Source organism: Sorex fumeus, unplaced genomic scaffold (assembly GCF_029834395.1).
Source record: "Sorex fumeus unplaced genomic scaffold, SorFum_2.1 ptg000093l, whole genome shotgun sequence".
In the NCBI taxonomy this organism is placed as follows: domain Eukaryota; kingdom Metazoa; phylum Chordata; class Mammalia; order Eulipotyphla; family Soricidae; genus Sorex; species Sorex fumeus.
The window spans coordinates 3832460-3852160 of NW_026606150.1; the positions used below are offsets into that span (position 1 = coordinate 3832460).

The window sequence follows — 19701 nt, forward strand, 5'->3', positions numbered from 1 at the left end:
TTCTGCATAGCCGGGAGGGCGGGCGTCCAAGGAGCGACCAGCGGCGACCGCTGACACACGAGGACGCTTCCGGACTCCCCGCGGCCCGCGAGCCTGCGCGCCGGAGCCGGCCAATAAGAAGCCGAGGCCGCAGGGGGCGGGCACTTCCGCTCGCGGGGAGGGGCGGGGCCCGCGGCCGGCCTGCGGGTTGGTGAGTACCCGCCGCAGGCTGGCGATCTGGACCCCCTGGAGGGACCCAGCGCGTTCGAGGTTAGAGGCATCACCCCTGGGACTGGGAGACACGGGCTGTGGAGCGGTGACAGAGCCCAGGACCTCTGGGTGATAGGGATGCCCGGGAGCCCGCGCAATGTCAGGCGGCGGGAGTCTTGGTGGGACGGGAGGCGAGAGAAGATGTCAGTGGTCAGGGGAGGTGATCAAGAAACGCAGGAGGGCTGGGAAGAGGCAGGGAGATGCAGAAGCGCCTCTGGAGAGGTCGGTGACAGTGGGTGTCCTGTGGCAGCGGGAGGTCCGGGCAGCGGGTGTCCGAGGGTGGCTGTGGTCCTCCGCGAGGTGACAGGTCTGTCTGTGTCCTCTCCCAGAGCTGCCCTCTCCAGGCCATGGACCCTGAGGTGTCCCTGCTGCTTATCTGTCCCCCGGGGGGTCTGCCAGAGGAGCAGGTGCGGGTGGAGCTGAGCCCCGCCCATGACCGGCGCCCGCTGCCAGGAGGGGACGAGGCCATCTCTGCTATCTGGGAGAGCCGACTCCAGACCCAGCCCTGGCTCTTCGACGCCCCCAAGTTCCGCCTGCACTCCACCGTCCTGGAGTCCACTGGCTCAGCGGGGCCGCTGTTGCTCCTGCGCCTGGGCCTGACTTCCTACCGAGACTTCCTGGGCACCAACTGGTCCAACTCAGCTGCGTGCCTGCAGCAGCAGGGCGTCGCCGACTGGGGTGACAAGCAGGCCTACCTGGCTGACCCCCTCGGGGTGGGCGCTGCCCTGGTCACCGCTGACGGTTTCCTTGTCTTCCTGCACCGCTCTCGGCAGGTGGCTGAGGCCCCTGGACTGCTGGATGTGCCCGGGGGACACCCTGAGCCCCAGGTGAGCTGCCAGACTGGGAGTACAGGTGCCGAGACCCAGAGAGTTACCTTATCTGGAAAGGGATTGCTGACTGGGGGCTTCTCTGAAGTCAGTGCGCTGGGCATCCCCTCAGTCTCCCCGCTGACCCTGGCCCTCAATTTGTGGGCAGCTAGGCAGTGGGGAGGTGGGAGGGACAGAGGATCTAGCCAACCCTCTGGTTACCTGTCTGGGAAAGGAAGACTGATCTTGTGCCCAATGGAACATTCAGGGCCCCTGTGTGTGGGGGAGGCAAGGTGGGAAGATATGGGTATCGGGGACTGAGCATGTGTGACCTCCCCCAGGCCCTCTGTCCTGGCGACAGCCCCTCACACAAGGACTTCCCCAGGGAGCTGGTGGTGCATGAACTCTTCTCTAGCATCCTCCAGGAGATCTGTGATGAGGTGAGTGAGGATGAGGTGGGCCGTGCAGGATTCAGGGCTGGTTAGCAGGAAGGCCTGCAGGCACAAGAGCCTTTTTTTTTTTTTTGCTTTTTTGGGTCACACCTGGCGATGCACGGGGGTTACTCCTGCACTCCGCCGTTCTGCACTCAGGAATCACCCCTGGCGGTGCTTGGAGGATCATATGGGATGCTGGGAATCGAACCTGGGTTGGCTGCATGCAAGGCAAATGCCCTACCCACTGTGCTATCGCTCTAGCCCCCAAGGACCTTCTTTTTTATTGGGAGGGGGGCGCTCTAGGCTGTGCTCAGAAGCCATTCCTGGCTCTATGCTCAGGGATCACTCCTGGTGGTGCTCGGGACTGAACCTGGGTCTGCTGCATGCAAGGCAGGTACTGTCTCTCCAGCCCTGGCATGTGGCCTGAGTGACGAGCTTGGTTGTTTACCCTTACGTGTATGGGAGGCTCTGAGCCTTGGGGTGTTTCTTATTTCAGGGATTAACTTCTTGCCTGCTCTCCAGATGTAAGGAAGGATAGGGAGTTCATAGGAGTACTGGCAATGAAATGAGGTTCCCTTGGGGCCTGTGACCTTGGGCAAATAATTCCATCTCTGCATCTGTTTTTCCTTTCTGTGAAGTGAGCGCACTGAGACTGGGTATTCCAGGATGCCAAGTGCCCAAACTGAAAATCCTCTAATGCCATGTGAAAGGAGCCGGTCTGCTGTATTAAAGGCAGAGCGCATATGGGCATGGGCACTGACAGGTGGGACCCTCTCGCCCACCCTAGGTGAACGTGCCACTACTCACCCTGAGCCAGCCGCTGCTACTGGGCATTGCCCGCAACCAGACCAGTGCCGGCCGTGCCAGTGCTGAATTCTTTGTTCAGTGAGTGAGCTCCAGGGGAGGACAAAGTTCTGGACCCAAGGGTGGGGGGAAAAGTTAAGGAGCTTGGCTGAGACGCCTGGGTCCCCAGGACCTGGGCACCCACCAGCTTATTCTCTTGTCCTTGTCCAGGTGCAGCCTGACTTCTGAGCAGGTGAGGAAGTACTACCTGAGTGGGGGCCCTGAGGCCCATGAATCCACGGGGATCATCTTTGTCGAGACCCAGGTATGAGATGGCAAAGTGTATCTGCTTGGTCAGGGGAGCTGGTGATTGATGGTGAATCTACACCCCTGCATGCCGGGTCACTGGAGTCCCCCAGATCTCTCAGAGCTTCCGTTAGGAGCCACAAAAGTTCATTTGGGGATGCCTGTGCACCCGTTAGTAGCCTCACCCCCACCAAGGGTGCAGTGCAGAGGGGTTCTGCTGCTCGGGCATGTTCCGGCAGGATACCCGAATGCTTCCGTCTCCCTACAGAGAGTACAGAGGTTGCAAGAGACCGAAATGTGGGCTGAGCTCTGCCCCTCCGCCAAAGGCGCCATCTTCCTCTACAACCTGGTCCAGGGCAGTTCCACATGAGTGCCCTGGGATGCCCCCGACCTATCACCGTGACTCAGAAGGCAATAAAGGACTTTATTCTTGGATTCCATTGGCATCTGCTATTTCCGTAAGACAGGGAGGGGAGAGAACCCTGCATGGGCAAGAGGCAGGACACGCGACTTGGAGGGGTTGTGGGGGATCCTCTGCAGGGCCCTGGGATGGAAGCGGCCCTGTGAAATGCCTCTTGCTGTAGAGCAGCGCAACAGCCACGCCCACCTGCCTGGCTGGTGGCGGCTGGGCCCGCAAGCTCGCCCAGGGTCGGGGTGCCTGTTCTCAGGCCGCCCGGCGGCAGGGCAGCTGGCCTGCCTCGGGGGTGGGGCCGAGACGCTGACGGCCAATGGATGAGCGAGGGCGGAACCTCCGCGCGGCCCTTCCGCCGGGGGGTGTGGCGCGCCAGAGCCAATCAGCGCGTGGGGGCGGGGCCAGCCCAGGGTCTGGAAATGGCGGCGGTCGCAGAGTCCGTGAGTGCGGCGGGGGCGGGGCTTAGCTGTGGCTCCTCCTCCGCTCTCCCCCCTCCCCACCCCGCGGTCCCCGGGTGGAGAGGAGGGGTCTTGGCGTCGGGGGCTGGTGGTCTTCACCCCGAGGTCACTGTGGAGCGGGGCCCCCGGGTCAGGGGCGGGACAGATCGTGGACCCTGGAGGCTGGTCCTCAGTCTGGAGGCTCCACCCGCCCCCACCCCCGGCCCACCTTCAGTTTCCCCTGCAAGGAACCGCGGCTAAGCCCCTTCCCCTGCCCCCTGGGCGCTGCCCTCAGGCCCCGTCTGGTTCCCAATGCACTCGTCTCTGTGGCCTCCTTCCCCCAGCTGCTCGCCTGCCGCCATGCTGCCCCTGCGCCTCTGCCCGCGGTGGCCGCGCAACCCTCCCACCCGGCTCCTCGCGGCGGCTGCCCGGCAGCGGTGAGTCGCTCCTCCCGTGGGGGTTGAGGTCGTGGCCGCTCCCGGCCCTGCCCGAGGCGCGCGGGTCGCTGTGAGCCCCCCGCGCCGTGTCAGAGGCGGCGCAGGCTCGGCGCAGGTAACCCTCACCTTCAGGGCTGAGGACACCGGCTCGGATCTTAAGGGACGACCCCCAAGGTCATACCGCAGTCGCCGGTGTGGATCCTGAGCCCAGGCTGATCCCATGGGCTTTCCGCAACTCTCTGGTGGTCGTGAGCATCACCGGGTCCGACTGTTCAGGCCCCCGGTGGTGGGCCTGGGTGCGAGGTGGGGAGGGCGGTTTGCAAAATCGCAGATCTTTGGACCCTGCTCTGGCGGTTCTGATCAGGAATCTGATCCGCAGGCATGAGGTGAGGCTCAGGAATTTGCCCTTGTGGTTGAGGGTTTTTTTTGGGTTTTTTTTTTTTTTTGGTTTTGGGTTTTGGTTTGTTTTTTTGGGGGGGGCACACCCCGCAATGCTCAGGGGTGACTCCTGGCTCTGCACTCAGGAATCACTCCTGGCGGGGGATCATTTGGGATATTGGGGATTGAGCCCCGCCAGTCTGCCACATGCGAGGGAACTGCCGTACCCGCTGTACTGTCGCTCCGGCTCCTGCCCTTGTTTTTGAGCAGTGTTCCAGGTGTTTCTGATGTGAGGGTTCTGAGGATTATGCCCTCGGACCTTCTAATCCTTGTCATTACTCTGAAACCTCATCAAGAAGCCCAATTTCCCTTGGGTCCCCCTCGACCTGCTCAGTGTCTGGTTGCTGAGTTGGAGGGTGTGGCCTGGGGAGGTTTGTGGGGGGGGTAGGGAGAGGGTTTCCCCAGGTCCCCTGGGGCCCTGCACGTTCTGGCCTCTCTCCACAGGTCTGGCCCCAGCAACTACTATGAACTGTTGGGGGTGCACCCTAGTGCCAGCACTGAAGAAGTTAAACGAGCTTTCTTCTCTAAATCCAAAGAGGTACCAGTGGCCCCAGGGGTGCAAGGGGAAGGGAAGAGGGAAGGCGAGGTCAGACCCCAGTTGGGGTCCACGCCCAGGAGCAGGGAGGGGCTGGAGTGATAGTACAGAGGGTAACAGGCTACCTGCCTTGCTTGTGCCTGACCTGGGTTCGATCCTAGCACCCCATATGGCCCCTGAACCTTCAGGGAGTGATCCCTGAAGCACAGAGCTAGGAGTAAGCGATGATGAGCACTGCTGAGTGAGAACCCCAAACAAACAGATTCCTAGGAGCTAATCCAAGTGACCTGGGTGCCATATTCCCGCAGCGGCCACGGGGTGTTGCGTGTGCGTGTGCCAAGGGCAGACATCTGCTCCAGAATGTCGGAAGCAGAAGCCTGGGCTCCATCTGGTGGGCGGGCACTGGGACTCTTTACCTGCTCACACTTGTTCTGCGAATGCTCAGTGCTCAGTGCTCAGGGGCTAGTCCCAGCTCCCTGCTCAGCAGTGACCCCTGGTGGTGCTCGCGGCACCATACACCTGCCAGAGATTGAACAGGAATTGGCCACGCTGTGAGGCTGATGCTGTAAGCCCTGGGCCATCTCTTGAGGGGCCATAGCAGGCAGGCAGGCCAGAGCCCCGAGTCTGTGCTCCCTCCAGCAGCGGCCAGATGCGCGGCTGTTCTCTCGGAGGGGTCCTGGGAGGGGCGTGGAAGGGAAGATGAGGGAAGTCCTGCCCCACCCCAGCTCCACCCTGACCGGGACCCGGGGAACCCGACCCTGCACAGCCGCTTTGTGGAGCTGAGTGAGGCCTACCAAGTGCTCAGCCACGCGGAGAGCCGCCGGAACTACGACCTGCAGCTCCGTTCTGCCGCCGCCCCGACCCCCGGCGCCTCGGGCCCTCACAGGCCGGTGCATCAGACATACAGGTAGGCCTCTGGCCCCGGTGCTCCTGCCCCGGGGCAGCTGGGAACCTCATCCCCACACTCTCTCCTTCCCCCCAGAAGCGCTTGGGAAGACCCCAATGCAAGATACTGGGCGCAGTTCCGTAGCGCGAGGCCGCAGGGGCCAGAGGAGAGGCGGCGGCAGCAGAAACTCAACCAGCGGGTGATGGGGTACTGCCTGCTGGTCATGCTGGCGGGCATGGGCCTGCACTACGTGGCCTTCAGGTGTGCTCCCTAGGGGGCGGGCATGGGGGGGGCTGAGTGAAGCCCACTGGGACAGCCGTTTGTCCCCTCCACCTCTGTGGCCAGCACTCAGGGGTCTCCAGAGCCTCCCCTGACTTGGCAATAGCCTCAAACCCTGGAGGCTAATGTCCTGTCTAGGACCTGTGATTTGAATGTGAACCGTTGGTGCTGGCCCCAAGCACCTGCATGCTTGAGAAGGAAATGCGTTCCATTCTAACGGGGCCTCGCTGGCCACTGTCCCTCCCCCTCGGCCACTCTCTCCCACCTGCCAACGCTGCTGCTGGGGACATCCTTTTAGTCCCCTGGGAGCTGATCAGCAGATCTGTGGTCACTCCCTGCAACAGGACAACCAGGGGTCTGGGTCACCACTGGGCTCTGGCCAGCTCGGGTCACTCTGACCCTCTCCCCATCCTGTCTCAGGCACGGGTGTCTGAGATCCTCCAGTAGGTGGTGGTGGGGCAACTCGGAGGGGCAGGAGGGACCCAGAGCTCACTGTGACCCCTTGCAGGAAGCTGGAACAGATGCACCGAAGCTTCATGGACGAGAAGGACCGGATCATCACGGCCATCTACAACGAGGCCCGCGCCAGGTCTGACCCTGCTCCTCTGTCCCCCTCCGCGGCGCGGCCCCCTCGGCTCCCCAGCCACCCCGGTGGTCTCTCCCGCAGGGCCAAGAAGGCCAGGCTGCAGAAGGAACCACAGCAGAACCAGCAGCCGCCGCCCGGGCCGGTCCCGGGCCCCGAGGTCGTGCGCCCGGGCAGCAGCCCCTGAGTGCTGTCCACTCCCCCAAAGTCCTGCAATAAAGACCTTCTCAGAGCTCGCGTCCGGCTCCGTCCTTGGGTGCTGCCCACGGCGGGGGGTGGAGGTGGGGGGCGTGGGGGACGACCCTGTCCCCACCGAGGCGGGAAGGGGTGTCGGCAGGAGGCGGGCCCGCCCGCGGCCTCGCCCCCGCCCCGCCCCCGCCCGCGGCCCGGTGGGGCGCGCGTGTCTCGGTCACATGAGCCGCCCGCCGGGCCCGGCCCCCCGCCGCCCCCGTCGTCCCCGCCGCCCGCCGCCGCCGCCGCCGCCGCCGCCGGCTGCCCACCCGCCCGGCTCCCCCGGCCGCCGCCGCGGCGCTGCGCTGCGCTGCCTGCGCCCAGGGCTCGGGAGGGGGCCGCGGAGGAGCCGCCCCCCGCGCCCGGCCCCCGGCCGCCGCGCCCGGGCCCGCGCCATGGGGCTCTGGCTGCCGCCGCCCCCCGCGCCGCCGGGCTAGGGCGATGCGGGCGCCCCCGGCGCGCGGCCCCCGCGGGCACCATGAGCCCCCTCCTCCGCCGCCTGCTGCTCGCCGCGCTCCTGCAGCTGGCCCCGGCCCAGGTACGTGCGGCGCGCCCGCCCGCGGTGCCCTCTCAAGGTTGGCGGAAGTGGGCAGGCGCGGGATGGGCCCCGGCCGGCTGGCTGCGGGGTCTGCCCCGGCCTCGGCATCCCCCCCTCCACCCCGGAGGTGACCCCTCAGCCCCGCAGCCCGGCTGGGGACCCCTCCCCTGCACCACCCCGGCCCTGGGGGTGCCACCTGGGGGGTGGGGCCGAGCTTGCCCGTGCCCCCTGCTGACCTGCCTGGCTCTAGGCTGGGAGGGGAGGGTCCACCCGGCTGCCAGAGCGCATGGGCCCCTGGGCAGGTCGCTGGTGGCCAGTCAAAGCTACCGGAACCCCAGGCCAGAGTAGTCCGGAGAAATGTGAGGAACAGCACCCCTCCCCCCGTCCGCCCATGGACACCTCCAGTGCCTCTGGGGTGCACGTCTCTTCTCTCCCACAGACCCCCGTCTCCCAGCCTGATGTCACAGGTCACCAGAAGAAAGGTAAGGGTGACCCGCCCGTACAGCCGCCCTGGGAGATGCATGCTCCCAACCGGCCCCAGGGGTCAGAGAGGACAGGGCAAGGGGGCTCCCGGTGCAAGGGTGGACAGGGAGCCCCCAGGGGACCGAACCCCTCCCGCTCTGTCCCCAGTGGTGTCGTGGATCGATGTCTACACACGGGCCGCCTGTCAGCCGCGGGAGGTGGTGGTGCCCCTGAGCTTGGAACTCGTGGGCACAGTGGCCAAGCAGCTGGTGCCCAGCTGTGTGACCGTGCAGCGCTGCGGAGGGTGTTGCCCTGACGACGCCCTGGAGTGCGTGCCCGTGGGGCAGCACCACATCCGGATGCAGGTACCAGGGCTGGGTGCCGGCGGGTGGCCGAGCGCCCCCTCGGTTCCCCATCCCTGCCGCTGACCGTGTCCCCGTCTCCCCCGCGCACAGATCCTCATGATCCAGTACCCAAGCAGCGAGCTGGGGGAGATGTCGCTGGTGGAGCACAGCCAGTGCGAATGCAGGTGGCAGCCAGCGGCTCGGCGTTTCGGGGGTCCTGCGGGGGGTGGTCCCCGAGGCTTGCTCTCCTCATGCTCCCCGTCCTGGTCTCTGCCTTATCTTTCAGACCCAAGAAGAAAGAACATTCTGCCAAGGGGGACAGGTGAGGCCTGGCGCTCGTGGGGCTGGGGGACGGAGACAGTGGTGTCCCCCTCTCTCCCTTCTTCCTTGGCTTCTTCTGTCCCCTTTTCCTCTCTGCCGGAGCCGGGATGTGTGGGTGCCCGAGTGCCCCGCAGCTCTGGGGAAGGCTGGTCCTTCCCACCCCAGACATTGTCGCTTCTCCTCCTAGGGCTGCCACTCCCCACCACCGCCCCCAGCCCCGATCCGTTCCGGGCGGGGACCCGGGCCCCGGAGCACCCTCCCCAGCTGACATCACCCATCCCACCCCAGCCCCAGGCCCCTCTGCCCACGCTGCGCCCAGCGCCGCCAGCGCCCGGACCCCCGGACCTGCCGCTGCCGCTGCCGACGCCGCAGCCTCCTCCGTTGCCAAGGGCGGGGCCTAGAGCTCAACCCAGACACCTGCAGGTGAGCGCCCGGGGCAGCCTCGGGGCATCCTGGAGCCGTGCCAGGGGGAGCCTGCCAGTGGGAGACGGGCCAGGGCAGGGAAAGCTTTGAACGTGTTGAACCAATATTTACCGAGCGTCTGCTGGCGCGGGAGCCGCGTAAACAAGGCTGACCTTCTGCTGCGGGAGTGACCCGACACGGGATGCCAGCGGGGTTGGTGGCCAGGGGCCTCTGACACTTCGCTGAGTGGCAGAGCCACCCTGGAGGCCTTCCCAGAAGCCCCCGGGGCTGATGTCTGTCTGTCCCACCTGCTGGGTGCCCAGAGGCCAGGGGACACAGGGAACTCTCGCCGCCCTTGTCCTGTTCACCGTAGTCCCTACCATCCTCCTCCCCCACGAGTCGTAAGGTGGATCATCTGCCAGACCAGTTGGGGAGACCAAGAGTGCTAGTGGAGAGTGGGGGTCACGGAAGGTAACAGAGGAGTGAGGCCGGGGCCAGAGCGGGGAGGGCGCTTGCCTTGCATGTGGCCCACCTGGATTCAATAAGGTCGCCTGAGCTCGCCAGGAGTAACCCCTGAGCATCGCTGGGTATGGCCGCCCGTCAGTAAACCTAAAGGGTGAGGCTACAGAGGAGTGGGGTGCACAGACCGACTCCCTGACTTCCCTGCACAGGTGCCGGAGGCTGCGAAGGTGACACACTGCTTTCTAGACCCACGGGGCTGCTAGCCTCGCAGGCCACACCCCAGACTGGGACATGAGGACCCCCCCCTGCTGAGAGCGGCCTGGCCCTGGACCCTGGGTCCTGGCCCTCGAACCCTGGAAGCTGCAGCGGGCCCTGGGCCTCTCTGAAGACCTCCCTGCCATCTCCCAAGACCACCAGCCCACTGCATGGAACACTTAGGCAGCGAGAGTGGCCATATACTGCCTTGGGGAATGGGTTTTGTCCCCAGTTCTGACCTCTCTGTGAAAGCATCTCACTGCGCCCTCGCCGAGAGCTTGGGCCCTTGGGGTGAGGACAATGCTGCTGCCCCGATAAAGAGATGGAAGGAGCTGCCTGCCTGTGTCTGTGTGTCCCTGTCCCCGTGTGTCCCTGAACGAACCCCACTGCCTCCTCCCTCCCTGTGCATATGGAGGGAACAGGGTCCTGGACCCTCCCTGGGTCTTAGACAACCCTGTTTCTGACTCTTCACACCCTTGTGATGTCCAGGCACGTACTGGGGGGTCCCTGTCCCCCAAACTCAACCCAGGAGGCACCCACATCTGCTGACTGGCCTTGGCTGGCACTGCTCCGGCCTGTGTGGCACTGTCCACCCGCATGTGCGGAGGCAGATGGTCAATGTCCAGGCCCTCCTTCTGGCAGCTCTGCCACCACTACTCTGTGTACCCCCAACGTTGTGCCCAAGCTTTGCACCTGCTGTTCCCCATTTCCCGATGCCCAGCATCCTAAAAAGGAAGCACTGACGGTGGGTGTGATTGGGCAAACAGGCTCCCTTCTCACCGCCCTACCTCCTAACCTCTGACCCTGCCTGTGCCTTGCCTTCTGCGCACTCTCCAGTGACCATGGGGCTGATGGCAAAGGGATGCACAAATGCTTGGGCAGAAACGTTCGTCTTGCAGGGGTTTGGCTCAGCCACTGCCCAGCATGGCATCCCCGCGGTGGGTGGATCAAGCACATGCTTTGATTGGCCCTCCTGAGGAAGGAAACTCCAGGGCAGGTTAACCCAAAGCCGGGACCCTATTGGACCCTTGCCTGAACTGTTAGAGGGTGCAGAGCTCTGGGCACACGGCTGCAGGGATTGCACCAGCAGAGGCCATCTGACTACGAGCGGTGGCTTTTCCAGTACCGCCCTGGGCACTGCCATCACTGACCGTGTCTGCGCTATCGGGGGTCAGGAGGTGGGGGTCACAGCCGTTCTTTGCTCCTCAGCTGCGGTCATGCCTGGATTCTCTTCCTTTTCCAACTGTGGAAAGAGGCAGAGAAAGGCTGATTTACATGGGGATTTGGCTCCAGGCCACTATCGCCCTGGGTTGAACTGTTCTCCAACTGCTGGTTCAGGACTTTCACTGACCTATGCCTGCTGGGCGCAGGGCCTGAGGAGGATGTCACCTGCAGTTTGACGGGGCCCCTTTGGGAAGGGCACGGGGGCTGCTGGGATGCCAAATCCTAACCGTGTTGGCTCAAGGACACAGGGCTTCAGGGCTTGCCCATAAGAAATTCAAACAAACCTGGCTCCAAAGTGCCGAGTGCACAGCAACGAATGGGTTCAGACGGCCAAAGGGCCAGGGGCCACCAGATGCGGTCTAGGAGGGCCGGAGGGGGTAACAAAATGGCTCCTCCAGACCCCCTCCAGGGAGCCCGCGCCCACCTGACCTTACTTTCACCCCGGCCGGAAGTGCCTCCGGCCCTTTCGGAAATCACTTTCACCTAACCTTACCCGCAACAGCGCCACCGGAAGTGACGCGCATCACGTGGTGGCGGGAGGTGGGGCCAGGGGAGACACCGCCCCCGCGCGCTGTGGCAGCGGGTTTCGTACTGTCCAATGAGGGCGGGCGGCGTGGCCCGGCCTGGTAGCAACGGTGGGGCGCCTGCGCAGAGGCAGCAGACCACTGGGGTTGACTCCGGGGGCGCGGCGAGGAGGTGAGCGGGGGCCACAGCCCGGGCCGAGGGACCCGGGGCGCAAGCGGCCAGGCTGGCCAGACAGGAGCGGGCCGGGCTCCGAGTGTCAGCAAGGGCTAGGTGACGAGGAAATCGGGGGTCGGGGTCGCAGCGGGCTGGGGATGCCGCAGGGGGAGGGTTCTCACGCCGCACGGGGCGGAGCCCCGGGAGCCGGGGCGGGATTCGGAGCGAGGAGGGGCGGGGCTACCGAGCTGGTGCCGGCGGAGGGCGGGGCTCTGGGCCTGGGGGCGGAGCTACCTCGGGCGGAGGGCGGGGCGGAGCCCTCGGAGGCGGGGCTGGAGCCGGAAGGAGGCGGGGCTCCGGGGACTGACGTCGAGGACAGCTGGGCGCTGGAGGCGGGGCTTCAGCCGGGGAGCGGCGTGGCTGCGACTCGGAAAAAGGTGTCTGGCCCGCCCGGGGGCGGGGCCTCAGCGCTGCGGGGGGGACCACGCCTTCCGGAGGGCGGGGCCAAGGAGACCGGCCCGGGGCTAGGCCCAGGTAATGGTCCGGCGCGCCCGCGCGGGGGCGGGCTCCGCGGGGGCGGGGCCTGGGGACGCGGGAGGCCGAGAACGCCCCCGGGAGAGGTGGTGTGGGTGGAGAGGGCCCGGAGGCCGCCCGACTCGGGGCCGGTCTGGGTGCCCCGGCGACCCCCGAGAGCTCAGAGCTGGGGCGGAGCCTCGGGCGGAGGCACAGGACCTGCCTGGGGGGTCTCCTCGGAAGACCGGGGTTCTCCGGAACCACCCAGCGGCGATGTGTGGGTGCCGCGGGCCCGGCCCCCCGCAGCGGCGGCCGAGGTGTGGGTGTGCTGGGCGGGAGGCAACTGGGTGTGGCGTGAGTGGGGCCGCCCGGTCGGGGCTTCTGTGGTGCAGCCAGAGAGGGTGTGGACTCTGCGTAAGGGGACGGGTGGCAACTGAAAAGACGAGCTGGGGCGGGTGGGAAGGTCTGGGGGTGGGCAAAGGGGCGGGGTCCTGGCTGCTGTGGCCTCCCCTGACCCCCTTCCCTCGCCGCTGGGGTCCTCGGGCAAGCCCCCTTCTCACTGAACTGGTAAGTGTGGCTGCGGAGCTTGGGGGAGGGGGTGGCGACCCGGGACCAGGGAATCCCCAAGGGCAGGCAAGGTAGATGGGGGTGGAACGCTAGTACCCACCAGTGTCCTTGCCCTCTCCACCCTCCCCTGCAGAGACATGAGGCTGAGCTGGATCCTAACAGTTCTGTCCGTCTGCCTGAGTGCCCTGGTCACAGCTGCCGGGGCCGAAGGCAAAAGGAAGCTGCAGATCGGGGTCAAGAAACGGGTGGACCACTGCCCCATCAAATCTCGCAAGGGGGACGTGCTGCACATGCACTACACGGTGGGTCTGGGGGCGGCCCTGGTGGGTGGGGCTTCTGGGCCGGAAGCGGTGGGAGCAGGTGCCTCTGCCCACCCGGTAGATGACCTTGGGCGAGTCTTTCCCCTCCCGTCTCCATGCTTCATGGCTGCCGCACCCCCTTGCTTCCCGGGAGCAGTGAGAGTGCTGGGCAGGGGCAGCGGAAGAGGCCAAGCACCCTCCTTCCTCCTCATTCGCCTCCCTGCAACCCACAGGGAAAGCTGGAAGATGGAACGGAGTTTGACAGCAGTCTGCCCAAAAACCAGCCCTTTGTCTTCTCCCTGGGCACAGGCCAGGTCATCAAGGGCTGGGACCAGGGGCTGCTGGGGTGAGTCGGGGAGCCTGGCCGAGGTCCTGGAAGTGAACTGTGGGAGGTGAGCCCCAGGGAGTGGGAGGGCAGGGGAGCAGCCACGTGCTGAGCATGTGTCATCTTGCAGGATGTGTGAGGGGGAGAAGCGGAAGCTGGTGATCCCGTCGGAACTGGGTAAGCAGCCGCGCTGAGGGGACGGGTGCCTTGGGGGCTTGACTGGGGAAGGGGTGGACTGGTCAGCTTCTGCCCTGGGCTTCCCCGCAGCCTTGCCTGGTGCAGGGCCCCTGGCCCCCCTCCACACAGCCCTATCCCAGCTCCGTTTCTCCCTTCTTGCTGAGACGGCAAGGGCCTGTCTGGGCCTGCCAACCCTGCCCCAAGCCACAGCTCATTTTGCTTCTTTGTGTATCTCTAACAGGGTATGGAGAACGGGGAGCTCCCCCAAAGATCCCAGGTAACACACCCTCCCGCCATCCCGCATCTGCTGCCCCCACGCCAGCTTCCCATGTGGCCCCAGTTCTCATCCTGACCCCTGTCCCCACAGGCGGCGCAACCTTGGTGTTCGAGGTGGAGCTGCTGAAAATCGAGCGACGTTCAGAACTCTAGCCCAGATGGGTGGCGGGCAGCGGAGAGGCCACTGGGGACCAGACTGTCTTAAAAAAATTTTTAAAAAGGAAAAAAAAAAACACCAAACAAAACAAAACCCTTCAAAGCTGCAGTGAGCCTGTTTATTTGTGGGCCCAGACAGACTTGGACAGCACAGCTCTGTCCCGGAGTCCCACCCTTCCTGGCTGCAGAAGTCGGGGAGGGGTCCTGATGGCCAGGCCCCCACGGGCATGCCACATAGGGCAATAGCCTGCATAGGGCAACAGCCCGCCGCTGGCAACCCTCCTCCCCCCAGCTCCCCTGCTGCTTGGGCTCCTGGGCTCTCACCATGGCTACCTGGTCGCAGGAAGCCTGCAGTCAGTCACCTGGGGAGCACCTAAGCTGAGAACCCTTGCAAAATACTGTGTCCCCTCAAAGAGACCGCCACTGCCCGGCGCTGCACCCAAGGCATGTCTTCGCTTTATTAAAGGGCCCGCGCTGCAGTCAATATAAAAACACAAAAATCCCATCAGTTTAATAACAATAAAAAACCCCCGAAAGTGGAAAACCGAGGGGGCAGGGAAGAGGCCCCTGGCGCAGGGGCACAGGGAGCCCCGCTCACGGCGCCAGGCCGAGCTGCAGGGCGCCCAGGTATTGCTGTTGCTACGAGGTGGGGAGGGCAGCGATTGTCCAGTGGGAGCCCCCGTTCATCCGGGCCAGGGACCCTCACTTCTTCTGGGGTGTGCTCAGCTTTTGCATGCCCCGGATCTTGTCCAGCAGGCCAGAGATGAAGGCCTATGTGGAGAGAGGGTGTCAAGAAGAAACGTCAGGGCTGAGACTGATGGGGGCGCCCCAGCCCGCCTGCCCCGCGCTCTGGGGTGCTCCCACTCACCTCAGTGGGTTTGTAACAGTCAACCAGCAACTCCTAAGGGGAACCGGGGAGAAGAGTGATGATGAGTTCCTGTGAGCAGGGGCCCAAATGCATCCCATCCCCATCTCCGGGGCCAAGAAGGGGGGCCACCCGGAGTTGGGACCCCACTCCACTCTACCATTAGACCCATTTCCCAGAGGCAGAAGCTGAGGCCCATCACATTCCAGAGCTGAGGAACTGGGATCCAGACAGGTGGCAGTGCCCCAAGCTGGCTCACCCTGACCCTGGCAGCTCGGGCATCGTCACTCTCCATGTCCAGGAGCTCGTCCACATCGATCTCCAGCTCGGGGATCTCTTCTTCCTGGGGTGGGGGAGGACAGGGGACCTGAGCTGGGAAACAGGCTGGGGGGGCGCTCTCCAGCTGAGACACTCCCCCCCTTGGCAATAGGAAGAACCAGCGTTTTGCCCCGCAGACAGTGGCAGCTGCTGAGGAAAAAAACACAGCAGGCCAGTGCCAAGGCAAACTGCCTGGTGGGGGGGGGGCTTCCTGTCTGCCAGTGGGCACCCCGGGTGCCAGACAGGGCCAGACAGCCCAGACTGGGAACCCTGCAGATGTCTCCCCAATTCTGGGCGCCCCCCCCCCTCCAGCCAGGGCACAGGTGGGACCAGCTGTCCCCGCTCCTCACAGTCCCCTTCCCCTCCCCCAAACACCTGTCACGGCTTCCCCGGAGCGAGGAGGAAGTAAGGGGTGAGGGGTCAGCGGGATGGACCCAGGCCGGGGAGAGGGGGAACAAAGAACCCATGCTTTGGAGAGGGTGGGGGTGCCCGCCACCCCTCCCCCCGAGGAAGCCACGACCCAGTGGAGACGCAGCTGCATTCCAGGGCTGGGCTAGGGGAGGCAGCCCAGGGCAAACCCACTCGCGCCACCCTGCCTCCCGGGGGCCTGAGTCACCCGTTGAGCAAGGCGGGAGTCACTGGGTGGAGAACCGGAGCCCGGCCGGCCCGGCCCGCGCCCAGCCGGACCCCCACGAACCCGCGCCGACCCGGTCCGGTGCCGCCCCCCCGCCCCCCGCCGGCCAGGCTGGCGCCCCGGCACCGCTGGGACACACGTCCGTGCCCGGGCCACCCCCGAGGCTCCCGCAGCGCCCCGAGCGAGTCCAGGGGAGGGGCCGGCGGCGGCGGCGGCGCGGCCGGGACCCGGGTCCGAGGCGAAAGCGCAGCCCGGGGGCGTGGAGCGCGAGCGGCCGGGCCGCGGGTGACAGGCGGGCGCCGAGTTAGGGACGCACCTGGCAGTCGTAGAGGCAGGTGAGCTGCTCCAGGATCCACTCCTCCAGGTTGAGGCGTTTCCGGAGCTCCTTGCGGTCGTACTTGACCGTGACCTTCCCTTGGCGCCTCACGGGGCCCTCGTCGTCCGCGCCCCCCGGGCCCTCGCCCGCGGCCCCCGGGGGGCTCTGGAAGTAGACGCGGGGCCCGGGCCCGCCGCCGCCCGGCCCGGGGGCCGGAGCCGCCACCGCCGCGCCCCCAGCGGGGCCGCTGTCCGCCATGGCGGCCGCCGGGGCCACGTGCACGCGTTGGGCCCCTCCCTGCGCCGCCGCCTCCGGGACGCCCGCCGGCTGGCTCCGGGCCGCCGGCTCGGGGTTAAGTCGCCCGGTCGGCTCCGCGCGGCTCTGCGGCGAGGGCGGCGGCGGGGGCGCCCGGGGGCAGCTGCAGCATGCGGAGCCCCCGGGCCTGGCCTGGCCGCGCCCCGCCCCCTCCCCACCGATCCGCCCGCCCTTTGTCCCCCGCGGCCGCCGCCCGAGCCGCCGCCGCCGCCGCCGCCGCCGCCGGAGCCGCTTTCTCTGTCTCGCCGTGGCCCCGCCCCCGGCCACACCCCCTTAAAGGGCCAGTGCCCGGCCCGCGGGGTCCGGGCCCCACGCCCCGCTCCACCTCGGCCGCCCCTGCAGCACCCGGGCGACCGGAGCGCCCGGCTCCGGGCCCTGCGCCCCCGCCGACGTCCTGCCGTTCCGCGCTCGCGGCAGCAGGAGCGGTCGGGGCCGCCTGCAGACGGCGGGGCGCGGGCGCGCTGTGCAGGGCGGAGGGCCGCGGAGCACGCCCGGGAACCCCGACCCCGGGCTCCCGCGGCCGCCGATCGGTGGGCGCACACGGGTCCTCCAGCCAGACACGTGGCCCCGGGCCGGGAGTGGGGCAGAGGGAGGCGGGCGGGAAGCTGCCCGGGGCTCCGGACGTCGTGCTGGGCAGCTCTCGCGCCCCCCCCTCCCCGCCCCCGTGGGGGAGGCCGGAGCCCGGGGGGAGCCGAGCCGGCCCCGAGGGCCAGCGGACCCCCGGCGGCCGCCGCCCACCGGCCAAGATGGCGACGGGGCGCGGCATCCTGGGACTCGTAGTTCGCGGGGTGCGGCCCCGCGTGGCCACCCCTGCCCGGCTGCACCCGCGCGCGCCTTTCACACTCCGCGCGCACCCGGAGGAAACTGAGGCGGAGAGCGCGGGGGTGGGGGTGGGGGCTGCGGAGCCCGTGCCGGGACTCAGGGACCGCGTCTCTCCTTCGGGGTCCATGCCGGCGGGTCCGCTGGTCCCCCGCGGGGCGCCCGGGGTCCGGCCCACCTCTCCCAAGCCGGACTGTGCACGGCAGACCCGCGCCGCGCGCGGCTCTCTGTGTCTTCAAAGAGTCTCTCATTCATTTTTTTTGCCCTCTCTGGCTCCGTCCTCCAGACCGTGAGTTTCTGCAGGGCAGAGACGTTCGGCGGCGGGGCCGGGGAGAGGGCGCTGCCGCCAGGCTTGCTGGCACCCACGTGCTCTGCGCGCACCCCTGCACCAGGGTCAGACGCGGGCAGTCGCTGGCCAAGGCTGAGGAAAGAATGAATGGCTAGTTCCCTGCCTCCATTTCCTCCCGAAGATTGTGGCGAGGATGAAAGGGGAAATGAGCGCAGCGTTCCCCGCGCACTCCGAAGGTTAATGAAGTCCCACGGCTGGGCTGGACGGAGCCCAGGCCGGGACTGGGGGGGCGTGGGTGGGGCGCTGGAATCCTGGACAGCCTCTTCAAGTCCACCCCTTCCCCTGGTTCCAGCAGCCCCGCTGGGACGCCTCCACCGGCAGCAAGCTCACCCCTGCCCTCCCCACGCCACATTCCTGCCGAGCCTCACAGACTGACTGACACTCTGACTCTGCCCGAGGTGGGGTTCGGGAGCAGGTGCAGGGGAACCCAGGAGAGCTTACCGGAAGCAGTGGCTGGACCTGGACGCTGTGTGGGAAGCCAGTCGGACTCGTGGCGGGAGCCCCAGGGGCTTTGTGCGAGCCTTTGTCCCCAGCATGTCTTCCTCTGGGCTTTTCTTCCTGAATCTGCCTAGTGCTCTGCCTTCCCAACATCCCCCAAAGCTGACCCTTGATCTCTGAAATCAGGCAGGACCCTCCCTGGCCTTGGGAGCCCCATCTAGGGCGTGGCTTCTGGCCCTGGGCCCAGCCTGATAAGAGATGCTATTTATTCAAGTCCAAATTCTCCACCGCACCCCACTCACCCCAGAAGGGTGGTCTGTTCTTTTTTTTGGTGGGGAGGGTACAACTGGCGATGCTCAGGGGTTCCTCCTGGCTCTGCACTCAGGAATTACTCCTGGTGGTGCTCGGAGGACCCTATGGGATGCTGGGGATCAGATCCTGGTTGGCCTCATGCAAGGCAAGCACCCTCCCCACTGTACTTGCTATCTCTTGGGCCCTTTATTCCCCCTTTTTCTTTGCAGTGTTGGGAACCAAACTCACATATCCTGCAAGCCCTTTACCATGGCACCACTTTCTGGCCCAGCGGCTCTTTCTGAACCCGAGCCTGGAGTGGTTCAGGTTGGGGTGCTCCTAGTTAAGAGGTGGGCATGGAGGGTCAGAGAGAGATGATAGCACAGCGTGTAGGGCGCCTGCGTGCACGCAGCCAGCTTGGGTTTGAACCCCTCCCGGAGTGAATGATCTCTGAGCACACAGCCCAGGAGTCAGCCCTGAGCACTAGCAGATGTGACCCAACACCTGCCACCCCAAAATAGATGTAGCGGGGAGAGACCTCAGCTACAGTGATCTGGGGACAGCCACCACTCAGCGCCCCAACTGCCATGAAGTGACCCTGCGCTGTGACCGCACTGGTGTGAAGACTGGTCAGGTCTGAATTTCAGGGTTTCCCCGGTGGTCCTCGGGACGAGATAGGGAGGAGCAGGGCAGCTCATCCTGACCTTCTCCTCCACCTCCTGTGCCTTCCCTGGGGCACTCCCAGATTCCTGGGGCAACTCCCCTGCCTGCCCAGTCCTGGCCACCCTCCTCGAGAAGCATCTACGCAGAGGACCACCCCACCTGCAGAGGCTGGGCCGCCCTGCGCAGAACCTTGAGGGGAACCAAGAGAATCCAGGGCGCGTCCTGCAGGAGAGAAGGGTCCCCACTCCCGACAAGCCCAGGTCCCCGTCTGTGGTGCAACCCAGCCTCTGGCGGAGCCCCAGGTGCTTTGTCCAGAGACTGGAGGCTGTCAGGAAAGAAACAAGGGAACACAAGGATATTTCCTAGGAAAAGTACCTGCTGCCTGGAGCTTCCGCCCATAGGCTGTTTGCCATGAGCTCCTGGGAGGGGAGGGAGGGGGCATGCACTGAGAGCTCAGGGCATTGGAACCCCACTCCTGCCCCAACCCCCCTGGGACAGAGGAGCCACACCCCTGGTGTTCCTCCTCCTTCCCATCTCCGGCTGAGGTCTCTGCTCCTGGGGTCCCAGCCCCCCCACTCGAAGTTCATCTGAGGCTGCTTTCAGGCCGGGGAGGGTCCCGTGGGCCAGGCACGCCCACTCCTTTAATCGACGGCAGAGGCCGGATAGGCGGCCTGCTGGTGAACACGCTGACCATTCCTGCCGTGTCCAGGCCGGAAAGAGCCTGTTTAATGGAGGCTGCTGGCCTTGGGAAGCCCGGGTGTGGGAGCGAAGGGGTGCTGGCTCAGGGCTCTTCTGCTTTCCCGAGGCTCCAAGGGGTCTCAGACCCCTGTCGCCCTAACTCTGCCTGTCTTGCACCCCCAGATCACTACTGGCCCTTG

General features: G+C 66.1%; 6 protein-coding genes across 11 annotated transcripts in view; 5 read left to right on the forward strand and 1 right to left on the reverse strand.

Annotated features, from left to right (window-relative positions):
• The window catches only part of NUDT22 (nudix hydrolase 22), a 33668-nt gene extending 30655 nt beyond the window's left edge, over positions 1-3013 (forward strand). The window contains exons 2-7 of the mRNA XM_056131716.1: positions 178-249; positions 579-1076; positions 1397-1495; positions 2277-2374; positions 2504-2597; positions 2847-3013. Coding sequence (XP_055987691.1) covers positions 597-1076; positions 1397-1495; positions 2277-2374; positions 2504-2597; positions 2847-2948 — 873 coding nt within the window. The 5' untranslated portion in view covers positions 178-249; positions 579-596 and the 3' untranslated portion in view covers positions 2949-3013. The remainder of the gene's footprint in view (positions 1-177; positions 250-578; positions 1077-1396; positions 1496-2276; positions 2375-2503; positions 2598-2846) is intronic.
• A 349-nt stretch (positions 3014-3362) lies between these two features.
• On the forward strand, positions 3363-6817 carry DNAJC4 (DnaJ heat shock protein family (Hsp40) member C4). 2 transcript variants are annotated; one of them, XM_056131723.1, is made up of 7 exons: positions 3363-3430; positions 3772-3864; positions 4747-4840; positions 5563-5744; positions 5820-5984; positions 6511-6591; positions 6670-6817. In XM_056131723.1, exons 2-7 carry the CDS (start codon positions 3788-3790, stop codon positions 6770-6772), a joined length of 702 nt encoding a protein of 233 aa, XP_055987698.1. In that variant the 5' UTR covers positions 3363-3430; positions 3772-3787; the 3' UTR covers positions 6773-6817. The 2 variants fall into 2 exon arrangements, with proteins under 2 accessions (XP_055987698.1, XP_055987697.1); XM_056131722.1 differs by lacking the exon at positions 3363-3430 and having other exon boundaries at positions 3632-3864.
• A 313-nt stretch (positions 6818-7130) lies between these two features.
• On the forward strand, positions 7131-9933 carry VEGFB (vascular endothelial growth factor B). Of its 2 annotated transcripts, none has more exons than XM_056131728.1 (7): positions 7131-7354; positions 7794-7836; positions 7985-8181; positions 8272-8345; positions 8447-8482; positions 8770-8904; positions 9555-9933. In XM_056131728.1, the coding sequence occupies exons 1-7, from the start codon at positions 7295-7297 to the stop codon at positions 9574-9576; spliced, it is 567 nt and encodes a 188-aa protein (XP_055987703.1). In that variant the 5' UTR covers positions 7131-7294; the 3' UTR covers positions 9577-9933. The 2 variants fall into 2 exon arrangements, with proteins under 2 accessions (XP_055987703.1, XP_055987702.1); XM_056131727.1 differs by having other exon boundaries at positions 7132-7354; positions 8669-8904.
• Positions 9934-11376: 1443 nt separating this feature from the next.
• On the forward strand, positions 11377-13907 carry FKBP2 (FKBP prolyl isomerase 2). Of its 4 annotated transcripts, none has more exons than XM_056131729.1 (6): positions 11377-11520; positions 12716-12884; positions 13115-13227; positions 13337-13383; positions 13625-13660; positions 13751-13906. In XM_056131729.1, the coding sequence occupies exons 1-6, from the start codon at positions 11423-11425 to the stop codon at positions 13810-13812; spliced, it is 525 nt and encodes a 174-aa protein (XP_055987704.1). In that variant the 5' UTR covers positions 11377-11422; the 3' UTR covers positions 13813-13906. The 4 variants fall into 4 exon arrangements, with proteins under 4 accessions (XP_055987704.1, XP_055987707.1, XP_055987708.1 ...); XM_056131732.1 differs by lacking the exon at positions 11377-11520 and adding an exon at positions 11907-12036 and having other exon boundaries at positions 13751-13907; XM_056131733.1 differs by lacking the exon at positions 11377-11520 and adding an exon at positions 12211-12334 and having other exon boundaries at positions 13751-13907.
• Positions 11541-12576, forward strand: LOC130039803 (translation initiation factor IF-2). The gene has a single exon (XM_056131718.1). The coding sequence runs from the start codon at positions 11661-11663 to the stop codon at positions 12450-12452; it is 792 nt and encodes a 263-aa protein (XP_055987693.1). The 5' UTR covers positions 11541-11660; the 3' UTR covers positions 12453-12576.
• A 346-nt stretch (positions 13908-14253) lies between the features above and the next one.
• Positions 14254-16431, reverse strand: PPP1R14B (protein phosphatase 1 regulatory inhibitor subunit 14B). The gene is made up of 4 exons (XM_056131744.1): positions 15949-16431; positions 14940-15023; positions 14684-14716; positions 14254-14586 (listed from the first exon to the last, which is right to left on the reverse strand). The coding sequence occupies exons 1-4, from the start codon at positions 16204-16206 to the stop codon at positions 14518-14520; spliced, it is 444 nt and encodes a 147-aa protein (XP_055987719.1). The 5' UTR covers positions 16207-16431; the 3' UTR covers positions 14254-14517.
• Between the last annotated feature and the right edge of the window lie 3270 nt (positions 16432-19701).

Bases quoted from the DNA above. Each gene is read 5' to 3' on its own strand.
- DNAJC4 (XM_056131722.1), top strand. From the start codon at position 3,740: ATGCACTCGTCTCTGTGGCCTCCTTCCCCCAGCTGCTCGCCTGCCGCC. The intron at 5,985-6,510 runs GTGTGCTCCCTA...GACCCCTTGCAG, and splicing joins CTGCACTACGTGGCCTTCAG to GAAGCTGGAACAGATGCACC. The intron at 6,592-6,669 runs GTCTGACCCTGC...TCTCTCCCGCAG, and splicing joins TACAACGAGGCCCGCGCCAG to GGCCAAGAAGGCCAGGCTGC.
- VEGFB (XM_056131727.1), top strand. From the start codon at position 7,295: ATGAGCCCCCTCCTCCGCCGCCTGCTGCTCGCCGCGCTCCTGCAGCTG. The intron at 7,837-7,984 runs GTAAGGGTGACC...CTCTGTCCCCAG, and splicing joins CACAGGTCACCAGAAGAAAG to TGGTGTCGTGGATCGATGTC. The intron at 8,346-8,446 runs GTGGCAGCCAGC...CTTATCTTTCAG, and splicing joins CACAGCCAGTGCGAATGCAG to ACCCAAGAAGAAAGAACATT.
- FKBP2 (XM_056131729.1), top strand. From the start codon at position 11,423: ATGAGGGCGGGCGGCGTGGCCCGGCCTGGTAGCAACGGTGGGGCGCCT. The intron at 13,384-13,624 runs GTAAGCAGCCGC...TATCTCTAACAG, and splicing joins GGTGATCCCGTCGGAACTGG to GGTATGGAGAACGGGGAGCT. The intron at 13,661-13,750 runs GTAACACACCCT...CTGTCCCCACAG, and splicing joins AGCTCCCCCAAAGATCCCAG to GCGGCGCAACCTTGGTGTTC.
- LOC130039803 (XM_056131718.1), top strand. From the start codon at position 11,661: ATGCCGCAGGGGGAGGGTTCTCACGCCGCACGGGGCGGAGCCCCGGGA.
- PPP1R14B (XM_056131744.1), bottom strand. From the start codon at position 16,206: ATGGCGGACAGCGGCCCCGCTGGGGGCGCGGCGGTGGCGGCTCCGGCC. The intron at 15,024-15,948 runs GTGCGTCCCTAA...CCCCCACCCCAG, and splicing joins CCTGCCTCTACGACTGCCAG to GAAGAAGAGATCCCCGAGCT. The intron at 14,717-14,939 runs GTGAGCCAGCTT...GGTTCCCCTTAG, and splicing joins CCCGAGCTGCCAGGGTCAGG to GAGTTGCTGGTTGACTGTTA.